Below are 16455 nucleotides of genomic sequence, written 5' to 3'. Positions count from 1 at the left end.
GCACCGGATTCATAACATAACGCATTCCGTTTCACAATAAGACATACTGGCGCCATTCGGCGTAAACAGCTCAGTTAGTCGTTAATTTCCTTCATGTAGTATAAAAAATATTAATTTGACAATAAGTGGCCACAGAGTTTACACTAGACAGGCGCTCTTCGAGTTGCAGTGTCAGTGTCACTTTTTTGGGAGGCCTCGGCTTTAGACGTGACATGGATGACGACTATGCGTTCGCCCTGCAGCTTCAGGAGCAGTTCGACAATGAAGCGGGTGATGTGGAGCTGCTCGGCGGGCGACTCGTCCCCTGGAAGCCCGCAAGGCCGCTGTCCGTCGTGGACGCGTCGTGGGAGACGCTGGATCCCACGCCCGACGTGCGCGCGATGTTCCTGGAGTTCAACGACAGGTTCTTTTGGGGCAAACTAAGCGGCGTGGAAGTCAAGTGGAGTCCCAGGATGACCCTGTGAGTTGTGCAGAAAAAAAATGATTCGTTTAAAGCGACAACGAGGCACTCTAAAGTGGGCACGCCAGCACCAAGTGCCTGTCCACTCGCTGGCTGTCATGTTTCATTTGTAAAGAAAAACAAGTTCCTCTCCTCTGGCCTTTCTCTGCACTCAAGGCCAACAATGAGGCACTCTAAATGGTCCTTCTCTTCAAACGTGTGACGATTTCGAAGAAAATCTCAAAATTCACTTTGAAGTGTCTTTAACAATTGCTAATTGTTCAAACCTCTGTTATTGTTTTCACTAAATGTTGTCTGCTGTCGCAGGTGTGCCGGCGTGTGTTCTTACGAGGGTCGCGGTGGACTTTGTTCGATCAGACTCAGCGAGCCGCTGCTCAAGCTCAGACCTCGCAAAGACCTGGTGGAGGTGAGAGCACCGCGGCGGAACATATCGTGCTCGATCGAGCGCCGATGGGTACGCCTCGGAAGTGCTGGATTTTTAATTTTAAAACACATTCATATGGACAAGGCCCAAATGTCTGTAGTGTTGCATAATATGCTTATTATTCTGTAATGCACGACGTAATGTGTGGTGTATTTGGCTTGCGTGGTCAGACGCTGCTGCACGAGATGATCCACGCGCTGCTGTTCGTGACGCAGAACAACCGAGACCGCGACGGCCACGGGCCCGAGTTCTGCAAGCACATGAACCGCATCAATAAGGACAGCGGCGCCAACATCACCGTGAGCCTCCTCCTGCGCTCGCCTCGCGATGATTTTTCATGTTTTTTTCTTAAATGGAAGCCCCTCCCCCTTCCTGCCAGGTGTACCACAGCTTCAACGACGAGGTGGACGTGTATCGCCAGCACTGGTGGCGCTGCGACGGGCCGTGCCAGATGCGCAAGCCCTACTTGGGCTTCGTCAAGCGGGCCATGAATCGGGCCCCCTCGGCCCAGGACCCCTGGTGGGAGGAGCATCAGAGGACGTGCGGGGGCACCTACATCAAGGTGAAGGAGCCCGACGGCTACGGAAAGAAGAAGGAGGCCAAAAAAGACAAAACCATGCCAGCCATTGCTAAACCTGCAGGTAATCTCATTCTTTTTTTCATGAATTTCTTTTGACTTGGTTTGTTCATCTTTTTATAAATCGAATTTGCAAATATTTTGGCGTGACAAATCCATACAGATGAAATTCTTGATTGATAAACTGCGTTGTGCTCTTCTGTCAATTTCAGGAAGTCAAGACATTCGGGACGTGTTTGCGTTCAGCGGCAAAGGCTTCGTCCTGGGCGCCAAGTCCTCCTCCGCGACGTCGTCAGCTGGCCCCGCCTCCTCCTCTGCCAGTAAGCTCGTCACGCTTTCGCCGCCGGCTCGCGTCTTTCCCGCCGTCAGAGCGCCAGCGCCGCAGAACCTGAAGGTGCCCGCCAAGAAGTCCGTCGCAAATACTCGAGCGTTTGTCAACATTAACGGATCGCCCGTCCTGATCCAAAAGCCGAATCGAGGCGGCGGCGTTGGCGACAATGAAGAAGCGACTAGACGGAAGCGGCCGCCCGTTTCTATTTTGTTCAACAAGTCAACAAATCATTCGCCCGTCACCGACTTGCCGAGTAAAACAAAGTCCCCGACTTGGACTTTGGTTCCTCCTTCCGCTTCTCCTAATCATCACAGTACCGATCATTCCACGTCATCGCCTCCGCCGTCAGCGCGTTCGTCCGCTTCGCCGCAGTGGAAGAAGAGAGCTCTGGACGACTCGGCCGCCGTCTTTGAGCTCTTCAACAAGAGGCTGAAGATGGAGAGCAAAGACGACACGGCATCGGCGGCAACGAGTAGCCACGCCGCCGCCGCCGCCGCCGCCGCCGCCTCGTCGTCATCAGCACCGTCTTCGGCGCCGATGGTCACATGTCCCGTGTGTCAGGCCAGCGTGCCGGAATATGAAATCAACGTCCATCTGGACTCCTGCCTGTGCTGAACCAGCTGCAGAAACGCGTTTTTGATTTCAAACGTCTTCATTATTGTGCTTGTGCTTTTTTTACTGCGTTATGCTGACAGCTCTTCTTAATATTTTTATATTATTCAGCATCTTATTCATATATTTCCCCTTTTGTGAATCGTCCAACTTGTTAATTGACAAGGACTAAGGCATGTTTTGGAAAATATTTTAGAAGAGACTGAGGGTCAAAATATTAGAAACAGCCGTCAGTGTAACAGCGGTACAAAAAAGACAATCACAATAATAAGATTAAGAAAAAGCGGAAGGTGAAGAATGTTCGGAGGATTTTGCACAAAATACGAAGTTTGAACTTGGTTTGTTTTGTTATTACCAAGACGCTCAGTTTTGCTTTACGAAATGTCACGTTGTCTTTTTCGGCCGCCGTTTCACACTTCACATTTTGATCCACTTCTAATCATAAACCAAAACGCGGCGTTCTTGTTTCTGCCGTCAAGCAGCAAACGACTCGTTGCCCTCGGCGAGGAGTCACGTTTCCCTCGCCATTTATTTTCGGTTCGAGCCTCCGTGGCTGTCGGGTTCGCGCTGATTGATTTTATGATGTTACCAAATATAGATTTTATATATTTGTACACATTTAGATATTTATATGTTCAACTTTTAAGTGTTTTTACAGTTTAAAATGTTCATAAAGTTTTTTTCAATTCAGTCTGTATTTTAGTGCTCATTTGTCAACCTAAAAGCTGCATGATGTTTTTTTTATATATATATTTATTCCCTTGTTTGTTGCCTTTCAAAAATGAAGAGGCGCTTCTAGGTGTGGGCGTGGCAGGGCTGAGGTCAGAGGTCAATGGCTGTAAGAGTGCCAGCTGCTGGTCCACATGGAGGAAAAGAAATGTGTATTTTTAGTCACTGGGTGAAAAGAAACCATCCCTGCACAAATACATCCTTTAAAAACATCTTTTAACGCTTTGCAGGCACCAAGTAAGCGGCGAACTAGTAGCTGTTCGCCCGACTTTCTCTCCGTCCGTTGCTATCTTGCAAAATGTCAGCCAACAGCTGCTGCTGAGCATGAATAATAAATCAAGAATACTTAGTAAGAAGCTGACTCGAGAGTACTTTGTTAGCATCTAATTGTTGTTGTAGCTAATTATCAAACGCCGCCTTTTTTTTTTAATGCTTATTAGCCACTGATGCTAACTTGTTCTTTTTATGGCCTAGGATTAGCCGATGCCTCCCGGGGTTTGTTTGCATCCCCAACAGGGGGTCGTGTCCCACACGCTTAATCTTTTGGTGTCAGCACACTGACGATAATAACGTACAGTGGAAACAGTTGGTCGTGGATCAGCCGCTTTACGCTATGCGGCTAATTGCTAGAAAAGTAAGGATTTCAGTTTTGCTTTCCAGGACATAAACATGGAAAAGGCGTTAGGGAAAGTGCCTCATGTGGCCTGCAGGGCTGCGACTGGCAACATGACATTTTTCTATTTGAATCAATTACATCTTTATAAAGTAGTGTGCATTTTGTGAATTATGACTTGTATTATGTTTGGTTTTTGAATAGATAATAGAGAACAACAGCAGCTGGCAAACTATATGCATGTGTGAAATGCAACAGTTTTAACATCTTTAGTTTAGTTCTCCTTGAAGTGCTGTTTGTGTGTGTGTGTGTGTGTGTGTGTGTGCGTGTATGCGCGTGCGTGATGCTTTGTGCACTGTTTTCAATATTATTGTCCTGTTATTGTGGTGCCAGGGCCTGCTGGTGGGGCTGGAAGTGAAGCCCACCATCTGTCTTTTGTACTATTGTCTCACGCGTGCACACGCACACACACACGCGCACGCACACAGAGTTTTATTGCTTGGATTTAACATGATGGATCAAATATCAAATAATGACAAAACGTACAAATCAAAACGCACCCTTTTTTTTTTTTACTTTTTAGTGTTTGGTATTTATTAAACAGAAATCTGAACGAAAATGAAGATTAAAAAGGTTGAAAAGAATGAGAGAATTTGTGTTAACTGGCTGCAGAGGAGACGCCCAGTTAAAATCACAGGAAGTTATTGTACTTGCAGCGTCATATTTAACGGAACCAACATACAGACAGACCGGAAGTTGACCTAAAAATAAAATAACAATGTTCTTCAATTTCCTCGCAAGGTGAATCACTTTTAATAAATTAGGTGACCTAATGTTGTGAAATATAACCAATTAGTGTCATATACATACGCAAACATGTTATTTGACTATTGCGTAAATCTCTGAAGCGTCGTTGGCATTCGAAGTGTCAACCGGAAGTTCTCCTCCCGCGTCATGTTTGACTTGACATGGCGTCGCCAACGAGAAGCAACACGCGAGCTAAGCGACGCTGTTCGTGTCGGTGCGAAGTGTAGTCAAGTCGGTCTCGCGCGGCTCCTTTACAGTTGCTTCAATCTCGAAAACAAATAAACAAACGAAAAAGTCCCCGTCTGTGAGATTCGTCAAAAGTGACATTGTCCGCGTTGGGCTTTCGCGTCGCCATGAACGGGAAGTCGTCCAACGGCTCGGCGGGCGGAATGGCGAGCATCGACGGGCTGCCGCCGCTGCCGAAGAGCCTGAGCGGCTTGCTCAACTCGAGCGGCGGCTCGTGGAGGGACATGGAGCGCATGTACGTGAAAAAAACCATGATCCAGGACGACCTGAGCCGAGGACGCAACAACACCGACGGCCTACTGGCGGGCAAGCCGGCCAACCTCGACGCCGCCCTGGCGCTGCTGCGGAAAGAAATGGTAAAGCTGCGGAGCCACACTCCCTTGAACATCGCGTCGATTTCCATGGCACCTCGCGTTTTGGGTTATATACCCTTCCCGTAATAGCTTTAAATGATAGTTTATGATCATATTGGCATTTAATGGCAAACTCGGCTTGTGTGTTATGTGCATTTGACAACCTTGGTCAAAACAAAAGGCAACTTTCAGATGGCTTGCAACTCACGGTCATCTGTAACTCTCTAATTGCAAGTGATTGAAATGCCAGAGTCCCTCGAGAAACTTTCAAATTTTGATGTCACATCCAGATTTGACTGTATGCATGTCCCCAAAATGTCACATTTGTTTCATCTTTTCCCATGTTGGCATTTTCTGCCAAATTCGGCTCTAGTTATTTCCAGTTCACACTTTAAATGCCAATGAACATTTTTAATGTGTTTCTATCACTAATCTGTGGCTGAAGAATATTTAGTTGCTTGAATGTTCCTCAAGAAATATTTTCATGTTCGTGATTGAAATGGAAAATGTGTTTTTTTTTCTTTCATTGGTTGACACAACTCTTCTGCATCCACAATTGTTGTACAATTAACATGTTCAACTTGACCTGGCATGCTTTTATTACACACAAAAGAATGTTTGACATGCAGACAGAATGCCCCCCCGCCTGCCGCCCCCCCCCTTCATTTCCTTGCCTGCAGCCAGGGCTCTCCCTATCAGAACCAAACCAGTTCTCATGAATTCGTCCACGGTGGTTCTGCTGATCACAACCCGTCACTTGATTTATTTGATTTATTTTTCTTTTCATACGAGCTCTGCTAAAATCCAATTTGGAAGCCCTCAGGTTGCGACTTATTTGTTAGCGTTGTCGTGATTTGTTGACTCGGACAACACGGTCGACCTCGGGTCACGCAAATGCGCCTTGTCAGTTGGGTGGCAAGCGGGAAAAGTCACATCGAAATGCGGAACTCTGCTTAGCATCTGTCAGTAAACGTTTTTGTCAAAAAGATAGCAAAGCTCGCTTTTAATTGGCGCCGTCACACAGGTATGAAGTCGTCGTCGTCGTCGTTTCAAGAAAGCAGCGTGACAGCAGGCCTGTCGCTCGTTCGATCGGCGTTGCTATTCTTGAGTTGGAAAGAGTTTGGCTTGACGGATTTGTTGAGGCGACGCTCCTCAAGCAGCAAACTGGTTGGGTCGGAATGAGCCGTGCCAAGTTAGGAACGCCATTCGCTTGAGTCGAAATGGTCACATGACCGCAGGAGCTCATCTATATTTGCTCGGCGGGTACGTGCAAAAAAAAAAAAAGTTGACCATTGTGACCTGGAATGACAGCTTGAATTGTTTTGCAAAATGTTTAAATTTGACACTCATCCCGAACAACAAGGCAGCGTTTTTCGTCGTGCTTTCAAATGTGAATTTGAGCCAAACTGAAGCTTGACGTTTTTGCCGCCGGGTGCCGCCCTCCAGGTGGGCTTGCGTCAACAAGACATGTCGCTGCTGTGTCAGCTGTGGTCGCTGCACGAGTCCATCCAGGAGTACAAAGGCAGCTGCCAGGACTTGAGCGCCGCCTCCAGCCTCGGCATGATGGAGAACGGCTACTTCGACGAGGACGACGAGTACTACGGCGAGCCGGGCGCCACGCCCACCGACGAGCACTCGGACGGCGGCGGGACGGCGGCGGGCACGAGCGACGCCGGGCTCGGCAAAGACGACAGCTGGGAATCCTTTCGGGTCACCATCTGAAGTGGTATTTTTCTTTCCGTTTACACCGGGAATGTTATGACCTCGTGGCGCCCCCTACGGTCGAACTTTAATGCTGCAAGGGGCCCCCACTCGGCCTTGAGCTTCCTTGCACGCGATGGAGTCCAATCAGACTTGTTTACTTTAAAGAAAAAAAAAAAAAGAAAGTAATATACTATATGGATGTTAGATGATTTTGTTTTTTTTTCTAAACTTATGCCGGTCACTTTCGCTATCCGGCGGGGTGTGCATATAAATATATGGACAAAGTTGTATTATTTATTATATAATATTAAAAAAAAAAAAACGCAATATCGTGGAAGCGTTCGCAGCCAAGAAAGAGTTTGTTTACCAAACAAATCGTGACGACCTCGAGAGGCAAAATTCTACGAGGTGGCGGCCTTTTTTTTTTTTTTTTACCGATTGCGCTAAAAATCGAAAGCAAGCGAGCATTTTGGTGGGACGATTTCGGGAACGCCACCTCGAGGGTTTTTGGTGGGATCTCGCGACATCCCTGTCGTATTTCGGATCTCGGCGATCAGACTGCTGCGATCCGTTTGAGAAGCACAAGTTTGTGAAAGTGCTCACGACGACGAAACAATTTAGTGCGTTTGTAGCAAGCATCTGAAACAGGGTCTTTTCCTACGTTTTGTTTCGCGAAGCGACGGCGGCGCACTTGACGTCCCGGTCCGTTCGTTGTCTTGCGTTTTCGTCAAGTTCGGTGCAAATGCAATCGTTTTTTTTAAATGGTCACGTTTCTAACATGCGTCTGTAGATGTCACATGACCAAAGACAGTGCAGTACTTGGCAACACCAGATAACAACTTTCATAAAATGTACAAAAAAAAATCCCCAAGAATGTCTCCACACCGAAGCGGTTAGCGATGCCTTTAGTTGGCGCGAATACGCGATATTAGCTGAGCTGACATTTTCAACAACCTTGAAGAATGAACACGTGATATTCAAATGCAGCTTTATCAGTGTCATCTGACATCTATCCCGATGGAAATGTATTTTTGAATGTTTTGTCTGACGCGTGTCATCGAGTCCGAGCTGTGAAAAACGATGCACACTTGTCATTGGATGTCTTCACGAGCAGTGCCTTCATCGATCAAGTGGTGACTCAAAGCTGCACGCAGGCGAGCTGCACTGCTAACGTAACGTTTCTCTCAACACTTTCAAGTGTTAAAATGGACGTCAACGCCCGTGTCATCCAATTCAATTCAAGTATTCACTCGTCACAATTTGTCGTCAGGCTTCTATGCAAGTTGTTAGCTTATCGTTACGCTAGAGGCTATTTATGCTTCGTGTCGTGTTTTTTTTTTTTTGTGTGTACGTTAACTGACTTATAACAAATTATATTGCTTGTATTGTGTATCGCGACACTTTGGTTAAGATTTGATTTTTGCTCCATTTTTTTGGCAAGTCCAGGTTGGCAACGCACCGTAAAACGCGCTAGTTTGGAAATTTTTTCCGCTGTTTTTGCCTCCTCTATGTAGCATACTTTGGTCCAAGTAGATATCTTGAGGCTGCTCCGTATTCAATATTTTTTTTAAAGCACCGAATCTACCATCTAAACGACAGGAGAATGCTTGAAATTGTACACCAGCAGCTCGATGCTAACCTGCTCAGCGCACGACGTCTGTCGAGTCTTACAATTCGGCGGAAAACATTTCCAGACATCATTAATGGCCGGTTTCCAGTTATATTCCGCACCTGTAGGGGGCAGTGCATAGGCAGTGACGTGAGTGACGGATTTAAAAAAAAAATTTTTTTTTGGATGGGGGATGCAAATATTTATGCTACCATATTGAAGCTTTACTACTAAGCCTTTTTGAAAATAATTCTGAAATCCAACAAATGTTCCCGCCGCTAACGCTAGCTAAGCACATGACGCCGTGCTTCCAGATTGTAGCATTTTTCTTGAAAAATGTCTTCTTTTTTTTTTTGCTTGCTTTCTAATCGTGTCGTGATGATAGAACAAGGAAGGATTTCATTGGTTGTTGTTTCTGACTGTCACTCTTTTGTAAACAACCACACCGCTGCTGCTTTTCTGGATCATATCAGTTAATAAAAGGATTACAGATCTTTCCACGCTTTTTTTTCCCCTGTGTGTCTTAATGCCGGCCCATATTAGCGCTTCTAAAAAATTCAAAAAAAAAAACAACATAGGATAAAGGAAATAACATTCAAACCCAAACTGTATAGTTTAAAATTAAGTAAATAACGTATGACAGAAGTCAGATTATTCATTCTATATTTTTCGGTTATCGCCATTTTATTTCGCCAGATATCAAAGTCGGCTGGAAAAATCCAAATCCTCGAATTGAGAAACTGAAAGGCCTCAAGCTTGAACGTACACGAAGAGGGTGCAGGATGTCCTCCTCCTCCTCCATGTGCGTCTTGTGGCCTACTTTCTCGCTGTTCCCTGAATGCATCGCTGCGTGCTGTGCATTTCAATGCCTTCAATCTGCATTTCGGTGCCTTTGAAGTTGCAGCCGCTTCTGCTTCCGAACTATTGATGAGCTCAACTTGCTCGGTCGGACATAAATGGGTCAAAAGTGGCTTTTTTATTTTAGATTTCTTGCGTATAAACAAAAGCATTTTTTTTATTCCGAGTGACTCTTCGAATATTGATCAAATCAAGACAATCCCCAAAATATTGGAAGCAATTGTCCGTATGAGTCCCAGCACGATAATCGACCTTTCTTTGGAAAGCAGAATTCTTCATGTGACCGCGTGTGTGTTGTGTGTATGCAAATGAGCTACTTTGCATATTTCCCGCATGTATTACGAGGCACTTGAATGTAATCAGAGAACTGCAGCAGGCATGGATAAAAAAAAAAAAAAGGGAGTGAGAGTGGCGCATGTTTGTGCTGCTTTGCGGCGTGCATGCGCGGCCGTCTGCGGATTAGAGCAGATGAGCATAATCCAAGCAACGTGCCTGGAGATCATTCTATGGTCGTCGTCACATCGCGGTGCAATTTATGTTCATGTTTTGTCGTTCATCATCGTGCGTTCTTCACATTTTGAGCGAGTCGACTCGATTTGGTTTGCAATTTTCTGATTGGAAATATGAAAACGACATCAATGACTTGTTTTTAACTTGAACATGAATGTTTTGAAATAGAATATACGAAGTGTGAATATTAAATGATTTTATAAGATAAACACAAATGATATTTATTATCAACTCATTTTGTACGTTATTGCAACTGTGAAATCTGCCTAGCAACAGGTGAGATCGGCAAGACGGGACATACATTGCCATCGTTTAGAAATCAAATAAAAGCAATCTAAATGTTTTATATGCATTTATATTTTATCATGATTAAAACTGAATAAAAGACGTGAAAGGATATGTATAAATTCAATTTTATATCTAGACAGCCACACCCACACAGGCAGCCATGCGCGCAAAAACAATCAGATTTGTGCAAATCTCGATGACGTCATCGTGCTCGACGCACGTTTCTTGTCATTTTAGCGGCTCGTGCTGCCAGGAAACACTAACGGACTTGCGTGAGGCCGTTGACCTAATCCGATTAGTCGGATTAAAGCGCTGCAATGCCGCACTCGTCGACTTTCTGACCGGGTCCAAATATTTGATGGAACCCAAAGGCACTTTTTTGTCTCCTGCTTTTTTTGTGGTCCGCTTCAACATTCAGCATCGTATTCCGCTCCGTCCCGTCCCCGACGTCTCCTTGGGGATCGAACCGGACGCCCTTTGCTCACAGGCCTTCATTCTTTCGTCGCGACGTCACAACTGAAAAAAATATGACCAAGATGTTTTGTGTTCATTTAGTGATGCAAAATATTTCCAAATAAACGACGCAAGCTTTTTTATTAGAAAACATCATTGACTAAAACATAAATATCACAAAAAGGCATTTATATATATATATATATTTGTTTTTGTTTTTTTTACAAAAATGAGGCTGATTTCAACCAAACACGAGCGCCCCCTGAACAGCGGCGGCGACGGCTTGACACGTCCGAACCGCGACCGTCTCCGACAGCAGACCCACGCACACGGACCACAAGGCCAAGCGCTTACTGCAGTTTAGGATCACTGTGGACCAAAAAGAAAATCACTTGCTGTACGTCATCACTCTTTCACTTTCACCCACGATGCAATCGCTGACCTCTGACGGCCTGCAGGTTGGAGGTGAGCACAAAAACGTTGATGAAACCGAGGCAGAGCGGCAGAAAGTCGTGCTCCCAGATGACGGCGGGCACCAGGAGGACTTTCCCGTAGCAGGACAGCAGCAGAGCTCGCAAGAGGAGATGGAAATCCACGCCGGCGCCGCCGTCACGAGACGACATGGCCGCCGTCGCTCTCAGCACTAACAGCACGCCGCCGCAGAACGCCAACAGCTCTGCACGGGAAGACGGGTAACGGCAAATGTCGGAAAGGTCATGAGCCGTGTTTCCGACGTTGTGCGTTCGGTCCGCTTGTCTTACCCAGCGCGGCCAAGGCCACCATGCCGTAGAACTCCCACTGCTTGGTGTACCTGATGATGTCAGCGGGGTCGTCGCTGGACTCGGAGCCGTGTCGGAGCGACCACCTGAGGTAGGCCTCGCACAGCAGGCAGAACACGCACAGCTTCCAGTGGATCTGCCGGAATTAACGCATTACATGATGACAATGACTTCAAAGAATGAAAACTTTTTTTTTTTTCATTGGGAAGCGTTCACAACATCCTCACAACTTTTAGTCCCATAATTTGAAGAGTACATTTGAACGGAAAACATGTTAATGTGTGCACGTCACAGTTTGTGTTCTGACAGCATGAGTGCGTGTCTCATAAATGAAAGAAAAAAAAAATCGAACAATATTTTGTGGGTCTTTGAGACTCAGTCAAAACCGCTCTAAAAATGTCTGGCACGCTTGTGTTTTATGTTTCTGCACGTAATCTTGCGTACTAACATCCAAGCTCGTGTTGAACAAAATGTGTCTGAAGGCTTGAGTCTTGCACAAGATGGCGTCGATCAGGATGATGACCGGATCGTATTCGATGTACTTGTCCACCGGCTTCTGGCAGGAAACCTACAGACAGGGAGGCGTGAGAATGAGCAGAGAAGGCGCTTTTTTTTAAAATCCAACATGACATATCTGTAAAATATCTTATTTTAGAATAAAATAACTAAGATAGCTAAGAAGTATGTTAATGAGGGAAAGACAACTTTAGAAGCAGCTGCAAAAATAAAAGGCAGATTCTCATGACGTCAGCCTTTGCCGCTTGTGCGCCCCCTTGTGGAATCCACCTCGAACTGGATTTGGAATTGCTCACGTTTTCCTGTTAACATAATATAGAAAGCAAACACACTGGGAAGAAGACGAAAATAATCCAGAAGTTATTTTTTACCCATTTGTGCAATGCAAGAATTGTGTAATTCGAGTGCCTGTGATTCATCAACACGTGTATGTAATTAGCATGTAATGGAATGAAAGCATCGAAACGGAAACGTCAACACAGTGCCGTGTAGTGACTTGGGTCCTCGCTTTACGACGCTGGGAGTAATTCGAACATTCGTTCGTATATCTGAGCACGCCGTTGTCAAAATTCATAATTACAGTAAATATTTTTATGTATAACGCTTGCTCGGCGTAATAAAAAAATTCGGAAAACTGTCATGACGTGCTTCCAAAAGACGACAAAGCCAAACACCGAAATAGAAACATTTGACAATGTAACGCACGCATAATGTGATCTTCAGAATGCCGTTGGTGTAATCTCGGTGTAACTCCGTCGCCTTTTCGTTACACTCGATGCACCTGAAGGCAGCTTCCGCCATTTTTCACGTCGAGTATTCTAAACCGGTAGTGAACACTCATTGGTCCGTCACCTTTCAAAATAAGAAGCAAATCGTTTTCCGGAATGCATCAGGGTGCGAAGGAAATGATCGCGTTAATGGTCAAGTTAAACCAAAAAGTCTAAAAGTGTCAAGTGAATTCTTGTGAAATTAAACACCGGCGAATCCGCATGTGAAAGAACCACCTAGCATTTATTTTGAAAATGTCACCAACGGGAAAAGTTTTGAACTGCAAGGGATTCTGGGAAACGTAGTTATCAGGAATCAAACAAAGACAACTTATATCGCTCATACTCAAAGAACACTGTGTGGTTTGTTTCTGCATTTTCAGCGTCCATTTAGATTGATTACATTTCCTCTTTGGAAAAATTACTTGAATTAGTTTATTTTTTTAAAATTAGGAACAGCTCACTCGCGTGATGTAGTGCAACGGCACACAAAAGTACACACAAACTGCATCAAACGGCTACCAAATATTGTGAGCATCAATTCACACAAAATGATGACTTATAAAGACTGTAAACATCTTTCGGTACAACATTTCAGCGCAAATTTAAATCTTCCGTCTGCGTGCCGAGCTTGTCTGAATACATAACAACTCATTGTTTGGCAAAAGTCACACCCAAGTATTGTTTGTGTCCAAATAATACTTAATGGCTTTATAATGATCTAAGTGTCTGGAGTTTTTCAAGATCACAATTTTTTGGGGGGTTGTTTTTCTTCGCATGTTCAGTGTTGAGCTTCAGGGTTGTCGTAGATGTAGCTGCCCACAGCGCCCGTGTTCACACCTGCAGACAAAAGTAACAGTTTGCACCACATCTACGGAAACGTTTCCGTTTTGACAACGTTAAGATATGCGCTTTCATACCTTTCGGTCCAAACAGCACGCCGTAACAAGGCTTGTGGCAATACGGCTGCCCCTCGTGCTGAAACGTGAACATCAAAATAACATCGCTTCTTTCGCTTGCTACAAAACACGGCAGAGCGCTCACCTCGGCATGACTGCCGGCCGTCAGAGTCTTGTTGCATCTCTCGCAGCGCAGACACGGCTTGTGCCAGTTCTTCCCCAGAGATGACACTCTCTCGGCTACACACGCAAATGCCCACAGTTACCATGGTTACTGCTTATCCTATCCAGGGTCTCGGGTAGGCGGTTTCGGGCAAAAGGTCGACGACATTACCAGAAAAAAGATGGCCTCACTTTTATGTGTTGATCTCGTTGGAGAAGAACGATTTGTTTTCTTCACAAGAACCGTAAACGACGATGATTGTACATTTTTTTAAACGACATTTCTTACAACAGCGGGCTGTTTTCAAACACATTCACGTTGGCCTAGCCTTTGTTTGTTCCATGTCAACAACAACAACAACAAAACGTACCTTTTCGAACCAGAAACGGTGCTTATTTGTACATGTACAAAGTTGTACCCATGACCCAACGTTGGCAATGAGCGCACTCACCAAAATAGACCGTCTTGTTGCAGCCGGGACACACGTTCGGTCCCCCAGAGACTGCGGAGAAACTGGCAGCTGTGGGAATTACAAAAAAAAAATAAAAAATTCTTTCGCTGCTACTCTCCCACAACTGTCATTTTTTTAAAAAACGAGCAACATTTCTTTCTATTTTTAGTCCACATATTTCTCACCCTTCACCGGTCCCCGAGAGGCGACTTTTTTCTCCTCCTCCGCTTTGGTTACCATGGTAACGGCAGCCGGGGCCTCGTTGGCGGTTGCGCTATAAACGTAGCAGCCGGCTCCACCGATGTTCACTCCTGAAACGCATTCAAACGGGTCACGCGCCGTTTCAAGATCACATGTCAATAATAATAATATCGGTTAGCCATTTTAAAACATGAGCAATAAAAGAAAATTTTAAAAAAATCACCTTTTGGTCCATAGAGGGTAGCGTAGCACGGCTTGTGGCAGAAAGGTTTTCCTTCATGCTGCAAATTACAGAAAACGAAGAAACTTGAGTGTGTCGTAAAAATAAACAAACAAAAAAAAAACGTTAATATGCCAGACGTCGAATGGTAATAAGATGAAAGCGCCTTCAGTACCTCCGCATGGCCACCAGGGTTAAGCGTCTTGCTACATCGTTCGCATTTCAGGCAGAACTTGTGCCAGTCTTTGCCTAACGACGACACTTTCTCAGCTGTAGACACACCCCCACACACACACACACACACACACACACAGCTGTCAAACAGTGCAAAACTTGAAAAAAATGTATATCTTCTCATGCTCTATGTTTACCGCATGCAAACAACATCTATGCACGTTTTGATATTATTGTCGCTTGAAGTTGTTTCAAAAAGACCAAAGTTGATTGGTGGTCCAGGGGGGGGGGGGGCAGGAAACCCGCCAGAGTGGCTCACTATCATCTGGTTGTCGTCCAAGAATATTCCAGCTGACAGGACGCCTGCTGCTGCTCATGTGATTGTTTTTTATTTGTATTTTTTTATCAGCATCTTATCACCATCTTGCGTCCTTTAGGTCTGGAGCTTCATCATGTTCACATTTTGAGCTGGCAATCTTTTGAGCAAATATTATAATATAATATTATATCATATAATATAATATTATATATTATATATATATATATATAGGAATCTTAATAACAGAATTGAGAATCTACCCTGAGTGATACAGAAGTTATTAATATGTGATCTAAAACCATAGTTTTAGAATATCCAATGGCGATAATGTCAAATTCCAAATGAGTGATAATCAACCTTTCCTCAATACGTAATACTTAAAATACAGAAGATAAAAATGACGTCGTGTCATTTGAGACGACTGTGAAGGACACAAAGAAATTTGTCCGACTCACCAAAAAACACCGCCTTGTCGCACTTGGGGCAGGTTGACGCCATGGAGGGGGCAGAAAGGCCTCTTGGGCTCTGCTAAGGCGTGCACGACACTTGCCACACGCCGGCGAGTTCGCGTTTGCACCGGGCAATACAAGAACGCACCTCGGTGACGTCAGAGGTCCTCCTTTCGTCTGGCTCATTTGCATAATCGCGCCCCTTGCGAGCAACGCTTTTACTGAGCGTCCAATGGCGTTTTATTTTATGAGAAAAATATTTTTTAAAAATGCATTGAAGTTATTTGTCAAGCCGACACTTTGCGGCGTCACCATAAAACGTCGCCTGATCGCCTTTTAGCATCTTTTGTGTCCGTTTGCCCCGCAGTTGCTAGGCAACACGTCTCTTGTGCCGGAATGTTAAATGGACGTCTGGGTGCGCCCTCAAAGTGCATGCGAGCTAAAAATAGTAACACGAGCAGTTCAAAAAACACAACTTTTGTCAATTTTCCGTAATGCAACTTCCGTTGACAGACTTGGGTCTGCTTCTCGCTTGCGGCCTGATTGTCACGTGACGTAAATCCACCGAACAAGTGGTGACGAATAAAACACAATTCGATATTTGTCCGTTTAGGTGATTATGTAGATAATCATAATCCCGACATAATTAATTTCCCTACGTAATAATTAATTACAAAATTAAATTGCACTGAGGTTATTTACTATTCAGATTGTATAAAGTCAACTTGAAGGACCTTTCAATAGCAATCAATGGGCACCAGGTGGCGCCCGAGGACTTGCTGGTCATCGAATAGTAACGATCGTGTCATTACCGAGCGTGTTGATCATGAAGAAGTGACAGTTATTTTTTTTCCGGGGGGGTCGGGGGTTGCTCAATTAATACAGTTAAGGACAAAGGGATGTGATGTCGAACAAAGCCATCACGCCTGAATTCGTGCGCGCG

The 16455-nt window shown here is 44.9% G+C and overlaps 4 protein-coding genes across 7 annotated transcripts; 2 read left to right on the top strand and 2 right to left on the bottom strand.

The window, feature by feature from the left end:
- Positions 1-22: 22 nt before the first annotated feature.
- On the top strand, positions 23-3280 carry sprtn (SprT-like N-terminal domain). Its single transcript, XM_088286400.1, has 5 exons — positions 23-460; positions 767-866; positions 1055-1183; positions 1264-1525; positions 1674-3280. Exons 1-5 carry the CDS (start codon positions 213-215, stop codon positions 2405-2407), a joined length of 1473 nt encoding a protein of 490 aa, XP_088142526.1. The 5' UTR covers positions 23-212; the 3' UTR covers positions 2408-3280.
- A 1406-nt stretch (positions 3281-4686) lies between these two features.
- fam89a (family with sequence similarity 89 member A) lies at positions 4687-11309 on the top strand. Of its 3 annotated transcripts, XR_015840235.1 has the most exons (4): positions 4687-5155; positions 6599-6878; positions 10809-10971; positions 11033-11309. XR_015840235.1 is itself a non-coding variant. In XM_088286887.1 (3 exons), exons 1-2 carry the CDS (start codon positions 4907-4909, stop codon positions 6872-6874), a joined length of 525 nt encoding a protein of 174 aa, XP_088143013.1. In that variant the 5' UTR covers positions 4687-4906; the 3' UTR covers positions 6875-6878; positions 11033-11309. The 3 variants fall into 3 exon arrangements, 2 of the variants coding, with proteins under 2 accessions (XP_088143013.1, XP_088143012.1); XM_088286887.1 differs by lacking the exon at positions 10809-10971; XM_088286886.1 differs by lacking the exons at positions 10809-10971; positions 11033-11309 and having other exon boundaries at positions 4688-5155; positions 6599-8962.
- Positions 10090-12827, bottom strand: arv1 (ARV1 fatty acid homeostasis modulator). Of its 2 annotated transcripts, none has more exons than XM_088286884.1 (6): positions 12575-12827; positions 11802-11921; positions 11336-11489; positions 11017-11250; positions 10800-10943; positions 10090-10637 (listed from the first exon to the last, which is right to left on the bottom strand). In XM_088286884.1, the coding sequence occupies exons 1-5, from the start codon at positions 12668-12670 to the stop codon at positions 10816-10818; spliced, it is 732 nt and encodes a 243-aa protein (XP_088143010.1). In that variant the 5' UTR covers positions 12671-12827; the 3' UTR covers positions 10090-10637; positions 10800-10815. The 2 variants fall into 2 exon arrangements, with proteins under 2 accessions (XP_088143010.1, XP_088143009.1); XM_088286883.1 differs by having other exon boundaries at positions 10821-10943.
- Positions 12828-12861: 34 nt separating this feature from the next.
- Positions 12862-15840, bottom strand: LOC148316349 (cysteine-rich protein 2-like). Its single transcript, XM_088286885.1, has 8 exons — positions 15519-15840; positions 14746-14840; positions 14574-14631; positions 14335-14460; positions 14150-14218; positions 13681-13775; positions 13557-13614; positions 12862-13476 (listed from the first exon to the last, which is right to left on the bottom strand). Exons 1-8 carry the CDS (start codon positions 15559-15561, stop codon positions 13418-13420), a joined length of 603 nt encoding a protein of 200 aa, XP_088143011.1. The 5' UTR covers positions 15562-15840; the 3' UTR covers positions 12862-13417.
- Positions 15841-16455: the final 615 nt, after the last annotated feature.

Source organism: Idiotropiscis lumnitzeri, chromosome 21 (assembly GCF_059441095.1).
Source record: "Idiotropiscis lumnitzeri isolate Australia: NSW breed Sydney's pygmy pipehorse chromosome 21, RoL_Ilum_1.0, whole genome shotgun sequence".
Classification (NCBI taxonomy): Eukaryota; Metazoa; Chordata; class Actinopteri; order Syngnathiformes; family Syngnathidae; genus Idiotropiscis; species Idiotropiscis lumnitzeri.
Note: the sequence above shows the minus strand (reverse complement) of the source record. Positions and strands in the feature narration are given on the sequence as shown.